The sequence below is a fragment of the Leuresthes tenuis genome, unplaced genomic scaffold, assembly GCF_036924035.1.
Source record: "Leuresthes tenuis unplaced genomic scaffold, fLeuTen1.0.hap1 SCAF_2, whole genome shotgun sequence".
Classification (NCBI taxonomy): domain Eukaryota; kingdom Metazoa; phylum Chordata; class Actinopteri; order Atheriniformes; family Atherinopsidae; genus Leuresthes; species Leuresthes tenuis.
This window is the reverse complement of record NW_027325356.1, coordinates 28,206,414-28,221,713: the sequence shown is the minus strand read 5'-3', so window position 1 is coordinate 28,221,713 and position 15,300 is coordinate 28,206,414. Positions and strand designations below refer to the sequence as shown.

Below are 15,300 nucleotides of genomic sequence, written 5' to 3'. Positions count from 1 at the left end.
AGAAGTGCAGAAAGATAAAGTGCAGAGATAGAGGGGGTAGGTAAGTGCAAGGTCAATGCTAGGATAGGAGATGCTCTCTGAAGAGCTGGGTTTTCAAGAGCTTCTTGAAGATAGACAGGGACGCCCCTGTTCTGGTAGCGCTCGGTAGGTCATTCCACCATCGTGGGACGACACATGACACATACATGCATTTAGAGCATGGCTACATGCAATATATGCCACACCCAAGTTAGTACACAGTAAATCTCACAAAAAGTGATATCAAATGCATGGCAAAGGCATAATGAGCAGTGTAAGTAATGTTTGAGATCAGTTAAATGGACAGAGCCACAAATGTTTACAGTAATTAGGCGAGGGGTCTGTCTAATCAAGCAACTTGTGGAAACGATGATGAACCAACTCAGACAGAAGAAAATAATGCAGGTTTAATAGGCTCTGAGAGATGGAAGCCATTTTGTGCAGGCTGTTTATAGTTGAGTGCAGCCAAGGCTCCTTTTGTTGATGTTCATTTGCAATGAGAAGGCCGAGTTGTTTACAATGAGACGAGGATTTTACTCTGGATCACACAGGGGTCAGAGAGTGAGCCGGTAAATATCAGGTTGTGTTTCTGTACTGAAGGTGTGGAGGAGAATCACCACCGAAGCCTGCAGCATATTGCTGATAATGTACAGTCTTGTAAAAAAGAAACTAAACTCTTTCGAATCTGAGATTTTGCATATCAGGACACAATAAACATAATCTGGCACTTTTCAGGTCTAAAATTACATAAATACAAACTGAGGTTAACGCTGTATGAAAAAATAAGTACACCCTATTCTTCAGTGGCATACAGAACCACCTTTAGCAGTAACAACTTGAAGAGATTGTTTTCTGTATGACGTTATCAGTCTCTCACGTCGTTGTGGAGGAATTTTGGCCCACTCTTCTATATAGTCTTGCTTCAGTTCATGGAGGTTTGCAGCATTGGTTTATGCACAGTTATCTAAGGTCCCACCACAGCATTTCAGTCAGGTTTGGACCAGGTCTGGACCATGGCAACACCTTGCTGCTGTGTTTGGGATCATCGTCCGGTTGATGATGATCCAGTTTCAGCCAAAGCTTTAGCTGCCGGATAGATGGCCTCACATTTGACTCTAGAATACTTTGGTATCCAGAGGACTTCATGGTGGACTCAATGACTGCAAGGTGTCCAGGTCCTGTGGCTGCAGAACAAGCCCACATCATCAGCCCTCCACCACCGTGCTTGACAGCTGGTGTGAGGTGTTTGTGCTGATACGCTGTGTTTGGTGTTCAAACATGCTGCTGTGCATTATGACCAAACATCTCCACTTTGGTCTGGTCTGTCCAAAGGACATCGTTCCAGAAGTCTTGTGGTTTGTGTAGATGCTGCTTTACAAACTGAAGCTGTGCTGCCATGTTCTTTTTAGAGAACATGGCAGCATCCCTTCTAAACAAGTCATACTTGTTCAGTCTTTTTCTAATTGTGCTCTCATGAACTTTAACATTTAACATGCCAACTGAGGCTAATAGAGTCTGAGATGTAGCTCTTGGGTTTTTTGCAGTTTCTCTGAGTACTGTACAGTGTGACCCTTGGGATAAACGGGATAAAAAAGTTGTGTTAACACACATCTCAAAGCGTTAGAACAGCAAAATGCCAAAACCTCTGCTTTTATAAGACTTTTTCATATGTGACTTTCAATCTGAGCCTGATACGCCCTAGTTCCACATCGGTGTCATCGGTGAAAGTACAGAATCAAAATGGAGGAGTTTGATATTGATCTGCTACTGGTACATCTCTGAGTTGACAAGAGAGGTAGAAACAGGGATGAAACAGTCCACTGGTGCTTGTCCATTCATGGCATGGTGTGGTTCGGTACGATAAGGCACAACATTGTTTTGGTTTTCCATTGTAGTCAGTCTAACATAACTGATACTATCTGACACTTTTTATTTTTGGTACGACCTCAGTTGAGGTTCCAAGTGAGCCGAGCTGATACTACACGGTGTTGTTGCGGCGGTCAGTGGTTATGATCTCTCCTGAAAGTTATTCAAATGCTTCTGAACTAAAACTCTGTTGCAAACTTGTAAGTCGCTTTGGTTTAAATAAACACCTACAAAGCAGAGTTGTGTGTCTTGTCTGTGTTGCTGCAGCTTCACACACTGTGATGATAAACAGCTGATCATATCCACAGTCAGGGGATACAGTGCATCATGAAAAATAAAGCATTGGGGAGTGCTGCACTATACCGAACCATGTAATCAAAAACTTTGCATGTTTTTAAGAGACAGTAGACATCACGGAACGTGACGCTGTCGTCACTCAGATGAGCTTCCTCTGACTGGCATGTGTGGATTAGCAAAGGGGAACAGCAGGTCTGTTGTATTTTGAGTCAATAAGGCACAACTGACGTGTGAAAAGGGCTGTACAGGTTTACATTCCTGTACATTTGATGCCGATCAGTTGATGAAGTGCATGTGATTACCACCACCTGGCTGCTAAACACCGTTTACCCTCTTCATGCCCAGTAAGGGTGTGGTCAGTTTTTCACACACTGCTTCTGCGTTTTAGTTTGCTCAGGAACCCTCCAGCAGGGTAATGAAGTTGATTTACAATCTTGCACATTCTGCTGGTTTTAGCCTGGTGCTTGGTGTCCCACAATGAACTTGAGAAATCCGAAATGTATGTTTGATGTTGACTGTTGCCTGGTTACTCTTAGATGGAGGAGACATGCCATTGGAGGCATGCCAAGCCTCAAATACTGTTTCAATCTATAATTTATTCATTCAAGATGACTGTATTTTAATGTGTTTAGTTTATAAAAGGGCATCTCGTTACTTCTTACGGATACTTCATAATAGACAACGAGGGAAATTCTATTTCTGAATCAATGAAAAAGTTTCACTTTAAAATAGTTGCACCATCCACTTAACACATGTAAAGGGAGCAGCAGAGGAAACAGAAATATTTCAAGTAAAACAACCGTAACATATAGTTAATAAGAAATAAAGGCTTGTCTCTGATGACAACCTTGTTCTTTTAATAGTTTTTCTTTTAGTTACTGACTAAATTATAAAAAACATTTCAAATGTAAGGGGAAATATAGTAATGAACTCCCGGATTTATCAAAATGTAGACAGGCATTTCTAAAATATCAGACAAAGCTGAGGTACTTGAAGGCCACAGTCACAATGTAACACTTCAAGTTGAACCAAGTGCTGTATATTACAGAACAAATCTTGACATGATTGCTCCAGCATTCATATGTTGGTTCTCTAATCATTATCTGAAGTTAAGGAATAACTGCACGCTCTGCAGGTTTTGTTTTCAAAATATGCCAATAAAGTAAGTTATCCTTCCCCGATAATCATTGAAAACCTTAACAAATATTGCCTCAAACATGTCATACTTCAATCACTAACAAAATATTACACAATATAGTAGAGCCCAACTTTTGCTAAGAAAAAGTAGTCTGCAGCTGAAAGTACGTAAAACACAAACTTTTCTCTGGATGTACTGTATATTATTTAAGTCCTAGTTACATACATTACATACATATGAAGATTATTAGACTCTCAACACAGCAAAGAGAACAAAAATGAATTAATTACCAGAATGCAGGATTCTTTAAAAACTTTTAAAGATATTCATAATCAAATTATTCAAATCAGTTTGTGGCTGTTCAAGGGGTGCCAGAGCTGCAGAATCTCCAACTACAATCAACACGTTACACAAGAAACACCATTAGTCTTGATCATGAAAATTTTTTTTTACCATTTTAAAGCAAAGATGTGATAATCTGCGGTTCTGCGGCACACACGGGAGTTGGTATCAACATGAACTTTAGATTAAAGAACCGTGGAGTTAAAAGATGGAGGATTGTTAAATTAATTAAGCAGTGCAAAAAGTGAAATGATTAATCAATCAGGCGAGCAGATGCATCATTAATGAAAAACTTGCTAGTTTCTGCCTTGCTCAGAAATCAAATTCATTCATTTCCTGTAGCAGGGTAGCCAATTTGCCCGTAGTCAACAAGTTCTTATGGTGACAGTGTAACCAACAAGGAGACAATATACATTCTGATACGCACATAAACAAGGAGGTGGACGGCTGATATGATATACGTTCTGGTTCCAAAGTCGGCTGTTTGCAGTGCGGAAGGTAGAAGTTTTTATCCAAACATCTGACAAATATACATGGTGGGAGATTTTCTTTCCCGTGACTATTTTCGTCCTGCTTTTCAATACTTTTGTGTTACCTCACAATAACTTCTGCTCAAACTATAGGGTTTGCATTCCTTCTGAACAGTTTATATTTTTGCTCCAGTCCCCTTTTATGGAAAACATTCTTTTGATATTACAGAAAGGAAAAACGATGATGAAAAAAGACACTGAACGTGATGCATTCATTGCTCGTTTCTCATTTTGAAAAAGTTGATCTCTGATAACATCCAGCTGTTGGCTGTGAGCACAGCTGCAGCTGCCCGGCTGCAAAAAGCTGAGTCTGTGGCTGAACATGGTTTGGATTTGGATTTTGACTGCTGAAGTGGTTCAATCTATGGCGTAGTGGATATGTCCAGCTGTTGCTGCTTAAACCTGTGGTGCGCCTATGACTGATATGTTGCCGACATAATACAAGAGTTCAGGAAAACAGGAGCTTCATTACAGGAGCTTTAAATTACAAAGCATCCCTGCACACTCTGAGCAGCAGCATTTAGTCCTAATTACACCAATAAAAAACAAATGTTATTGCCAGAATTGTCAACAACCACAGAAATGTCGTGACTACATCCACAGTCACAGTGACATCTCACAGCTGAAGTCATGATCAGAGTAGCAGTCTGTCAGCTTGTGAACCAGCTCTAAAGAATTCTGGCCACAACTGCAGCAACACGGCCATCATAATACAAAAACACATAAGCATACATGTCAGCATGACTAACACCGCATGCAACCTTTAACGCAAAAGTTATAGCAAGATTATGCAAACGTGCCCTTAAAAAACAAACAAACAAAAAAGAGTGAGCTACAATTTCAGAGCTTTTTAAGACAAAAAGAAAAACAGAAATCATGGACTGGACCATGCCTGAAGAAAACTACATCAAAATGCTTCATCAGACATTTTTATTCCATGATTTTACTCTAAAGCAGCCGTCTCAAACAGTGAGCCATTATGCACAGAATTCTTATCCAGAATGAACCTGCATCCTTTTCCAGAAGATATGCTGATGTGATCATGTATAATGTATGTGTGATATTCATAATGACTCAATACAAGCAGTGAGGTTGGCATGGTAATAAAGGCAAAGATGAAGCAGCAGGGGTACGCTGGCAGGGCCGAAATGTGGGCTTTCTAACCTTTATTCCTCAGACAAGATGCAGAGAGCACAAGACTGAACTGGTGGGAGAGATAATGATAGGGAGGGAGAGCAAAGGAGGAGAGGTTAGCATGAGAGTGATAATAACTACATTTACATGCACAAAAGTAACCCGGTTACTGGGAGAAATCAGGTTAAGGCAGGAAATAGAAGAACACGTTCAAATGCGTTGCAGTTCCTCAGTTAATACAAACCGGATGTATATGCAGCTGATTAGTAATCATTTTTTCTCCACAATCCCGATGTGTGAAACATTCATACCATCATTCAATCCTATTAGTTATATATTCTGCTGCAGCAGAAGAGTTTTTAGCATTTTAACTTATGTTGCTGCATTCAAGACCAAATTTAGGGGCATGGTAACGCTTAAAAATAGTACAAACCATACAGTAAATAAGGTCAAAATATATCAAAATCTAAAACTTAAAAAGTAGGTAAAAGTCAAGACGAAGATGAAAGTGATATGGACTTGATACATAACAGTTTATGAGGCAGCTGCAGTGAGAACAAGAGGAGCATGCTTCATAGGCTGAGCAGAAATGCTTAAAACAATAATTCAGAGCTGCAATTGTACATTTGTATTTATTGATCAATCTGCCAATCATGTCATCAGCTAGTTGGTAAACAACCAGAGACATCATCAGATGTCTGCCGATCGACCACAACCAAAATATATTGAGTTTTTCTGTAAAAGCACCACAGGAGAAGTAAATAATTATTCTGTCATATATAAATAGATGAGAAAAACGAGAGGAAATACCTGATTGCAAATTTTTGGGTCCACTTATCCTGCCGTTGTCACAGTAGTAAAACAGATTAGGAAAGTGTCCGAAATGTTGGAGAAACATCCTGCAGAGTGTCAACTGCTACCAATGACATCGAATCAACGAATCAACAAACAGGAGTGAAGCACGAAGAGATGTTGGCGCCATTGTCTGTAAACGAATCTAAACAGTGTGGATGGAAGCCAAATGAGCTAAACCTAATTTGTGGAATTCAAACAAAAGTCGTTTGTATGATGTGCGATCCATTTTAGACCAGGACCGCGCAAAGAAAGACGAGGCACAGCAAGAAAATAGAGAAGAAATTAGAGTTTTTTTAATAGATAACCAGTGAACACATTCTCACACATAGTGAGAAACTTTCAGTCCACCAGCTCAAGGCACACTTTACATAAGCTTAACTTTTAAAATCTGTTTTGTTAGATTATCTGATACCCGTCCCACAGTGTGCCTGGCAGTGAACTTATACAGCTGCCAGCTTTAAAAAGGTCACTGCAAATCAATATAAGAGTGTTACTGTGAAACGTTTCTATCCTGATGGGACTGGTCTCTTCCAAGGTGAATATTGTCCCATCCAAAGAACGCCATGGGTCACTGAATAATTTGATGAGCGTGTAAACAATGTGCGTCACCTTCTATGGTTATCGCAGTCACTTACAGGAGATTTTGGAACAAAATGGTATACAGCATTCTCCACCGCCATCTTCAAAACACGAAATTAAACAATAGATTTTGTAGGAAATGTATTCCAACCCCACAGTTGACTTCCTAAGTCTTTGAGGATAAATGTTAGGGTGCAAAGCTTGCAGCTATCTCCCACATGTCAGTGTAACGTCGTTTCGTCCTAAGTCTGTAATGCACATGCGCTCTTGTAAAACCCTCTTTGAATCCTGGTTAAACACACAAACGGTCCAAAAACATCAGATTTTTCCAGAAAAACAAAAAAGAAAAAAAAATTGGCAAACTAAGAGGGCAAGCAAACAAGGGGGGAAGGGAAGGGGGTTAGAAAAGATGAGAGAAGAAAGAAAGGCGAGGCAGCAGGAGACACAACAGCAGGGAGGGAAAGAGGACCTGAGCAGTAATCAGTACTGTACTGTATGAAAAAGAGAGATCAATTAGAGGAGGGAGCGCAGATGTCTTAAAGTGGACGAAAAGGAATCTCCGCGTTTGTCAAAGTGGATGTAATCACACTTATTCAAGTGGTTTTATTCCTGCCCTGCATAAGGAACAGGGGGTTATCACCTCAAAGCTCAAGTGTAATTTTTTAAAGCAAATTCAAATATTTTGCTTTGTGTAATGATGTGCAACATCCTCCTCGGAGTTTTTCCTCCCATCACTCATCCTTCCGCGCTTCTCCGAGAACAATACGCCCAACATGAATTATTTATCGGAAAGTGCGATTGTGTTTTGAAAGTACTGCAAGTGAGAGCGATGGGAATGTACGATTCAAATTCAAATAGGGGGAGGGTGTGTTCTGCGGGCACGGGTGCACGCCTGTGTGATTTCATCACTCTGCATGCAAATTTTGACCGAGGATGGCCGCAGAGATGGAAGACGGAGGGAGAAGGAGGTAGAGGAGCCTGAGAGGGATGGAGCATGTGCAGGAAATGGATAGAGTGAGAAAGAGAAAGGGAAAAGGGGAAGGATGGTGTGATGACAGAGCTGCAGGCCCTGTGTTTGTGCATGCATCTGCAGGCGAATTAATCAGTGGATGGTCTTTTACTCTATTAAAATGCTAATGTAGGAAAATCTAGACATTTCCATATATTTGCAATATATCCCAGAGCCCAAAGAGTGTTATTATGCTAAGTGCAGTCTGTGTGCTGGATGAAGACCTATTGCAAAGACAAATCTAACCAAGATAAAGCCTAGATTAAAAGTCTGTTGGGTAAAGAAAAAAAGATCAGGCAGGGAACATGTCATAAAGCTGAAACTCTGGCGATTCGTGAAGAGTTTGGATGTTTCCACAAGCCTCTTACTGAGTGAAGATACAGTATCTCCCATGAACGTAACATGAACACACTATTTTCTGACTGGGTTTAAACTGTTTCAGATATTGTAAACCAAAGCTTTGTGTATTTGATGTCGCTGGGGTTTTGTCGGTGTGGTTTGATGAGAGAAGATTAGTTGAAAACAGGTGATGTCACATACATTCACAGACCAATCCGGATCCGGAGGTCGGTAAGTTGACACCCCTGCAGATAAAACTGGTTACAGTAATCTTTGATCGCCACATGTCATCAATAATACAGATGATGTTTAAATTTCCTTTCATTTAAACTCTTATCAACACATTTTCCTTGGTACGACAATGTTTTTGCTGTTTTAAGTTCTTCGACTGGCTTGGAAGAAGTACAAACAGTTGCCATCGACTGAAATTGAAGATTTCTACATATGAAAACTCAAAATCTTTAGACAAGGGACAAGATTTAATAACAGGAATGTTTGCATTTGAAGTCTGAAATGTACAGAAAAATGACGTTTGAGTAGGTTTGGTTTCAAATAGGGAAAGGTGTAAATAAAAAAACTGGAAGCTAGCGGCCATCTTGACACCAGTGGGTATTGTTGGATGACAATTAAGCCTTTTATCGGGTTTTTAAAATGAATTTGTATCCACACTGTTTGTCCAAAGATCTGCTGGCGACACCAAAAGTCCTTTCAGATGCTCAAAACCATCAGATAAAAGCTAATGTGTCCCCAGATTGTGATTATTTCTGGCTCATTAGTGTAAACTTTTATGATACAAAATTGGTTGTCCTGCCAAATAAGTGGATTTGTCAGTATATTGAGGATATTCTTTTATTCAGGACCCCGTGCAGCTTCGTACTGCCACAGGGAAACCAATTAGAGTTCTGTTCAGGGTGTAAATACACGATGCTGTTAAGTGGAGCTGGTGTAGGGATGAGCGAAACAGGAAATGTGTTGTCCAACATCTAAACTGAATTACCCCACACCAATTTAGAACTGCCCTCACAGTTACAAATACATTCATACAATGAAAAATAAGCCTGTTTGTCATGAGGAAACAACACTTCACCCATCTGAAACTAATTCTATTGAAGCTTGGTATGTAAATATAGAATCATACAAATAAGACAAACAATTCATCTATGATGAAAACTGGAAGCTATCATGTGACTGTGTGTGATTCTTAACATGACTTCAGATGCAAGCAAAAATAACTATCTACAAACAACATGTTGATTTCTAGCATGTGACTTAATGCTGATTTTCTTGCTCAATAACTGTGTGAGATCAGGAGAAGACAGACACCGAGGAGGACAGTTATTATGCATAAAATACTCAATTACTGTTTTGACTTACACTCCTTGGGAACCAACCATGATATTTGTCTACTCTGAACACTTAGGAAATACAAAAAGATGCTTTACCAGGAACTTTTCTGCTCCCTGTCAACACATTAGCAGAAGAACACCAACAAAGGAAAGGAGCTTTTTTTTTTTTAAATACAAAGTCAATGTTTCATCGCCTGCTGCCATGATTATAATTGGAATAATAATAATAATAATTATTATGTATACCTACGTTTCTCATAATATTGTCATGGCACTTTCACATTTACAAGATATATTGACATTAAAGAATGAAAGGAAAGGAAACACATTGTTCTTTGAGGACAGAGCATGCACAAAGGAATTAATGCATCCATCTCTCATCCCAAGAGCAACACTCGCACATATTTCTCACCTAGACTGGTCGGCTTGATGAGCTCGTCCAGCATGTCGTAGAAGGGCAGCCGCTGGAGCTTGACATCTGGGTGGACCGGATGTAGCGTGGCCGAGGTGGGCAGGTGGTGCGTGAGTCCAGTCAGCTCATGTTTCCCAGGGCCGAGCAGCGAGAGGGGCAGTAGCGCAGCGGGCGATGGGGCTCCACCGTGTCCGGCATGACCCTCGTACGCCAGCTGTGTCAGGCCAGCAGGCAGCGCTGCGCCCCCTCCCCCGACCATTCCGGCTGAAGCCGGGTGATGCGGCCCAGGCAGGGCTAATTCTGAGTGGGAGACCATTTTGGCAGGGAAGCGTCTTCGGTAGAGCTCTTTAATCTTCATGTGCACGGCAGGGCTGCAGCCGGCTTTCAGCAGGTGCAGTGCCTTGGTGAGCAGCTCGTGCTTGCGTCCATGCTTGTTGCGCCCAGCGTAGCCCAGCAGCACCTGCAGTTCCGACACCCGCAGGCTCATCACCATTTGCTGGGATGAAGGAGGAGACGAAAGTCAAATCAATGCTTTTTTCTAAATGCTATAAACCACAAGCTTCAAAGAAAAGATACACATAGACACTGTGATTTGTCATGTGGACATTTCCATTTTGGGTTTTCGGAGCCAAAAATGGTGTTCAAATGATCGATCTGACTGAGAATTCTGTACATCTTCATGGTGGTGATCATGGCGTTTTACTTTTAACTCATGTGCAATACTAAAATCGGTTATTAAACTGCTCTAGAGCGCCTGGGGAGTTCACAACTTCGATTTCCAGCCCTGCCCCACATCGTTTTGCCTTACTGTGGGCTTTGTAGCCTGTTCAACAGGACAACAGACTCATGTGTGTGGGGCTGTTCACATGGAGATTTGTTTTTAGACAAAGAGCAAATCAATTTGTCAAATTCTCTTGTGTTACTTAAAAACTGGAAAAAATAGGATTGATTCAAGTGGCAATTCTCCTGAATCTCTTCGCTTATAATTTATTTCCTTGCCAGTACCTGACACAACGCACCGCCTTTCCAGGCACCCATGTGCATTCACCTTGATACAGTTCTGTTTTTATCTTTCAGAAGCAAAAATTATCAATTTTGTCAGTCAGTCTTGAGTTCAACCCTCACCTACATTCACAAGTTACGAAGCATCTGAGACTGTGAATCAAAATAAAAACTTTGTCCGCAAAGCACAGCCAATCAGGAGAACAGGTGAATCTTCTGCGAGTTGAGGTGATGCAAGGGCAACTGACCAGGATGCTGTCGGACCGTGACCCTTTGAATGTGTCCTGGGTCTCCTTATGGAGAGACATGTTTAATTTACAGGAGGTTCGTACACAGTGACTCAAAAGCCGGACGGGTGGTAGGTTGCTATTCACTGTGAATATGGCGTTGCAGCTCGGCGACGCCTGCTGAGCCACAGAGATTTAAATGACATCCAACAGCTTTACAGGGGAACGCTGAGAAAAACTCAGTGTGAGCAAAACGCCAGCAACAAGCAGGCAGGGGCCAACTGTGCCTGATTGATTCCCACAGAAACACAAGCACAAAGTTGTCGTTGTTGTCTACAACAGTAGAGCACAGAGACATGCTTCCTGTGCACATACAGGACTATAAAGTCTTGCCCTACTTAGGTGTAATTTAAACAAGATGCAATCACAAAAGACAGAAAAATGCTATTTTCGGCTAAAGAAACAGACAGAAAACTAAAAATTAAAAACATCCTTGTACACAGTATTTTGTCAGAATACTGGGGGACGAATTTCATACATGGTCATTAGCCTTAATGAAATGCCTCTATTTGGCCCGGTGCCTCTGTTACCTCGCAATGATACCAAAAGACTGAGCCGTATCCTTTATTTGAGATTTCTTAACAACACACACACTCTGTTCGGTTTTCCTCCAGGAAATTTTCATTAAACTGTGCGACTTAATATAAGATGATCTGTATAGCAGCTTAATTTATGAGAACAGCACCTGTGTCTCAGTAACACAAAAAACACACACTCTTGGAAGCAGCGTGCTTCATGCAGCACTTTTTAAAATTCAAATGAGAGAAAGGGAAAAATAAGAAACTTTAACCAACAAAGGATTTGCTTTTTTTTTTACGGCTCAACTTATGGCTGAGGCTGTAAACCTCAGGGGGTAGTGGGATGGAGTTGCAGCAGAAAGAGCCTTGGGAAAAAAAAGTCTAAATGTTAGGCTAATCTTAGCATTTACAGTATTTTTTCTCTTAAAAAAAACTGTGCTTTCTTGGATTGAAATAGGTGAGGCTAAGCTTTCTTCAAAACAGATAAGAAGTGGTGTAATTACAGTAGTTGTTTCAGTCAAACTTAGCAATAAATAAGAGACATGATAAATGAGGAGTTCCGCAGTAAAGCTTTCATTTGTCTACATGAACCACAATGATGGCATATCACAGATTCTAGCTGTGATACACAAAAATGTAAACTGCTGTACCTCCATGTTGAAATCAGCTCCCCACACAACACACACCTACGAGAGCGGACCGACTTCATCCCTTCATCTTCTTTAATGACAGAGCCGGTAAAAAAAATCCCACAAACACACACCCCTTAAATGACAAAGTGTACACGGGGCCCAGCATGATATAATCCTTTAAGCAAAACAAAGCAGCACTCACACATGCAGCACTTAGAAATTTTGAGTACAGAATATGAAGTAGTAGTACAGCGGATTAAACCTTTAAGCCTTAGTGACTTTATATTTGCTTGTTATATGAGGCACTCTCATTCGGTGACTTTGCATTCAATTGACATTTAAAAAGTCAGAAATGACTGCTGTGGGCTATTTTTGGGAATCTGTCAGATTGTGGTTTATAGTGTAAAATGCACATAAAGTGACAAAGCAATTCCATATTGAAAGGATTTTAAAAATAATTAACTGTTAATGCAAATAAATATATGAAGACAAACAAATATGAGCACAAAACCAACACCAACAGTCATCATCCTGGTAATATTCAACAGACTACAGTGTCTGTACACTGATTTCTGGTGGATTGATTATCACTGCACAGCTGTATTTATCATATATGAGTATGTATATTATATTTACACAGTTAGGTGTTGTGTTATCTATCTATCTATCTATCTATCTATCTATCTATCTATCTATCTATCTATCTATCTATAGGAATCTATCTATTGGTGCTCAGCTAAATGTTTAAGGCCAGTTAGGGGAGTGCTATTTGCTTCTCCAGAGAGGGTGCCCCCATTAAAAAAGCTCAGCCTTTTCTGATTGGATCGGTTCCATGAGCCACAGCTGGGAAGTTTTTTTGGGGGCTAAATGACTAAATGCCCCCCAGTGCAGGATGAGTTACAAAGATTTTAAAACATTCTCTATGAAACCAGAGATGTGAGGTACTATTAAGAATAGATACAAATCCACTTTTTTCAGTACTAAGGAGCCGGATACTGGTGTAGAAGTAGTGGAGTGTAAACGAGGAGTCATAAAACCATTTAAACATTGATTCTGATCAACATATTCTTTCCAGATAACGCAGCTGCTCACCATAGTAGTGTGATTTAAGCTTTGCTACAAGCTGATAACTTTCTCTGATTGCTCTGCAGTGATGAGGAGAGAAGATCGACGCTAAACAAGGTGTTCAATATTCAACAGTTATCTGAGAAGCTGGGCCTAAACAGTTTAGAGTTCTCATAATTAGCCATAACCACCTCTGTTAGCATGCATTTCTCAGCTGAAGCCCCGTTCTTCAGCATCAACAACATCAAAGTTACATACTGTGTGTGTATCAAAATAACATCTATTCAACTAACTTACATAGAGCCATTTCACAACAAAAGTCATCTAAAGAGAAGGTAAACAAGTTTAATATCGTCCAATTGGAATCAGTCAAATCTAAACCAATTATTGTATAATACAATTTATTGAATCCAAATTATTTCAGATTTAGATTCAGACAATTATATGAAACCCAATAGGCAATTTTGCCTGTAGCTGTCCAGTCCATACATTTAGTAAACACCAACCAAACGTATCACAAACTGGTCTGGAACAAGTTCCAATAAACACAGGGAATAAATAAAAGTGATAAATGAAAACAATGATAGAACGCCAGGACCTCAGGTTTGCCAGCCAAACGCTGCATATTAAATTGTCGTGTGATGATAAATGTTAGTAACTTCACCTGGCAGCAGTTAAAACGTCATGCCTCCTTGGTTTATGTAGTCTCCTCTCCCACAATTACATTCTCAATTCTTAATCAAGTAACTGATTTTGCTCTATAAAATGTCAGAAAATAGTAATAATGTCTCTATACACACATAGATCACTGTAAATGAAAACATTCTGTTTAAAGCTTCAACGTCACGTCGTCTTGACGTCAGAGTTGTCGATATGTCGTTCTGTTTGCCTTCATCCCCAGCAAATCTTCCAAAATGTGCGAATTTTTCAAACAGAGACCTCATGAAGAGTCCTCTGCACACTTTGCAAAAAGGAAAAGGCCGACAACAGCAGCACAACGACTATGCAAGAACACCTAAAAAGAAAACATCCTGAGGATCTCCAACCTCAAAACAATGAGACAGCACAGGAAGTATTAATAACCTTGAGTTATGTCAAGTTAGGCTAGCATGGCAAAGCTACTACGTTTGATCAGGTTTGCAAGTTGGAGGCAGTTTGTTTATGCACAGGGCTCAGCGACTAATTGATTTTAATCTGATTTACAATTATGGCCTTCGAAGATAATGAAAACAAGATAATTGGCATAAAGTGATTATTGTGCTGCATCCCATCTCACAACAACGCTCCTGCTTTGTCCTCCGTGATTAATGGAGCGCAGCCCTGTCACACACCTTTGCCATTAAAGCTCTAACTGACCCTGCACGACTGTGTGGATGTTCAGTTTGGTTTGAGTCAACACGACAGACAGAGAGTTAATTTAGGAGCTGTTTAGGGAAAATAAAAGTCGGAACGACTTATGGAACTTTGCTCATAGGTGCACCTTTGGAGTGTTGCTCCTTGTGGAGCCATGGGGCTCCCGCCTGCACCCGACGACCTCCACGGGTTTGAAGACAGGCTTTACAATCAAAAGCACTCCGTAGGTACAACCCCTGACCAACAACTGTGTGTTTCCTAACACCTCCACCTCCACATTACTCTCTTTACATCCCTTTTTATTCTAGGTCCTTTTAAGTTGCATCTCACCCTATAAAGTTCAAGAAAATCTGATGTTGAAGAGGCAAATTTCAATTAAAAAGACCCAATAACTTAAAGCTGATTTGAAACTGAGTCGTTTTGTTAAGATAATACTGACCAAAAAAAAAAAGGGTTGAACTATAATCTTTCAGTGAAAGATTCATGGAAGCTTGGGTTATTATTCATATTATTCATAAATCACCCATAAAAAATCATTAAACTTAACAGATAACAATTGTTAGATTAACTAACGACGA

The 15,300-nt window shown here is 40.3% G+C and overlaps 1 protein-coding gene across 1 annotated transcript in view; it reads right to left on the bottom strand.

The window, feature by feature from the left end:
- Positions 1-15,300, bottom strand: part of LOC140302155 (E3 SUMO-protein ligase PIAS1-like) — a 59,189-nt gene that overhangs the window by 22,948 nt on the left and 20,941 nt on the right. The window contains exon 2 of the mRNA XM_072380939.1: positions 9,866-10,361. Coding sequence (XP_072237040.1) covers positions 9,866-10,361 — 496 coding nt within the window. The remainder of the gene's footprint in view (positions 1-9,865; positions 10,362-15,300) is intronic.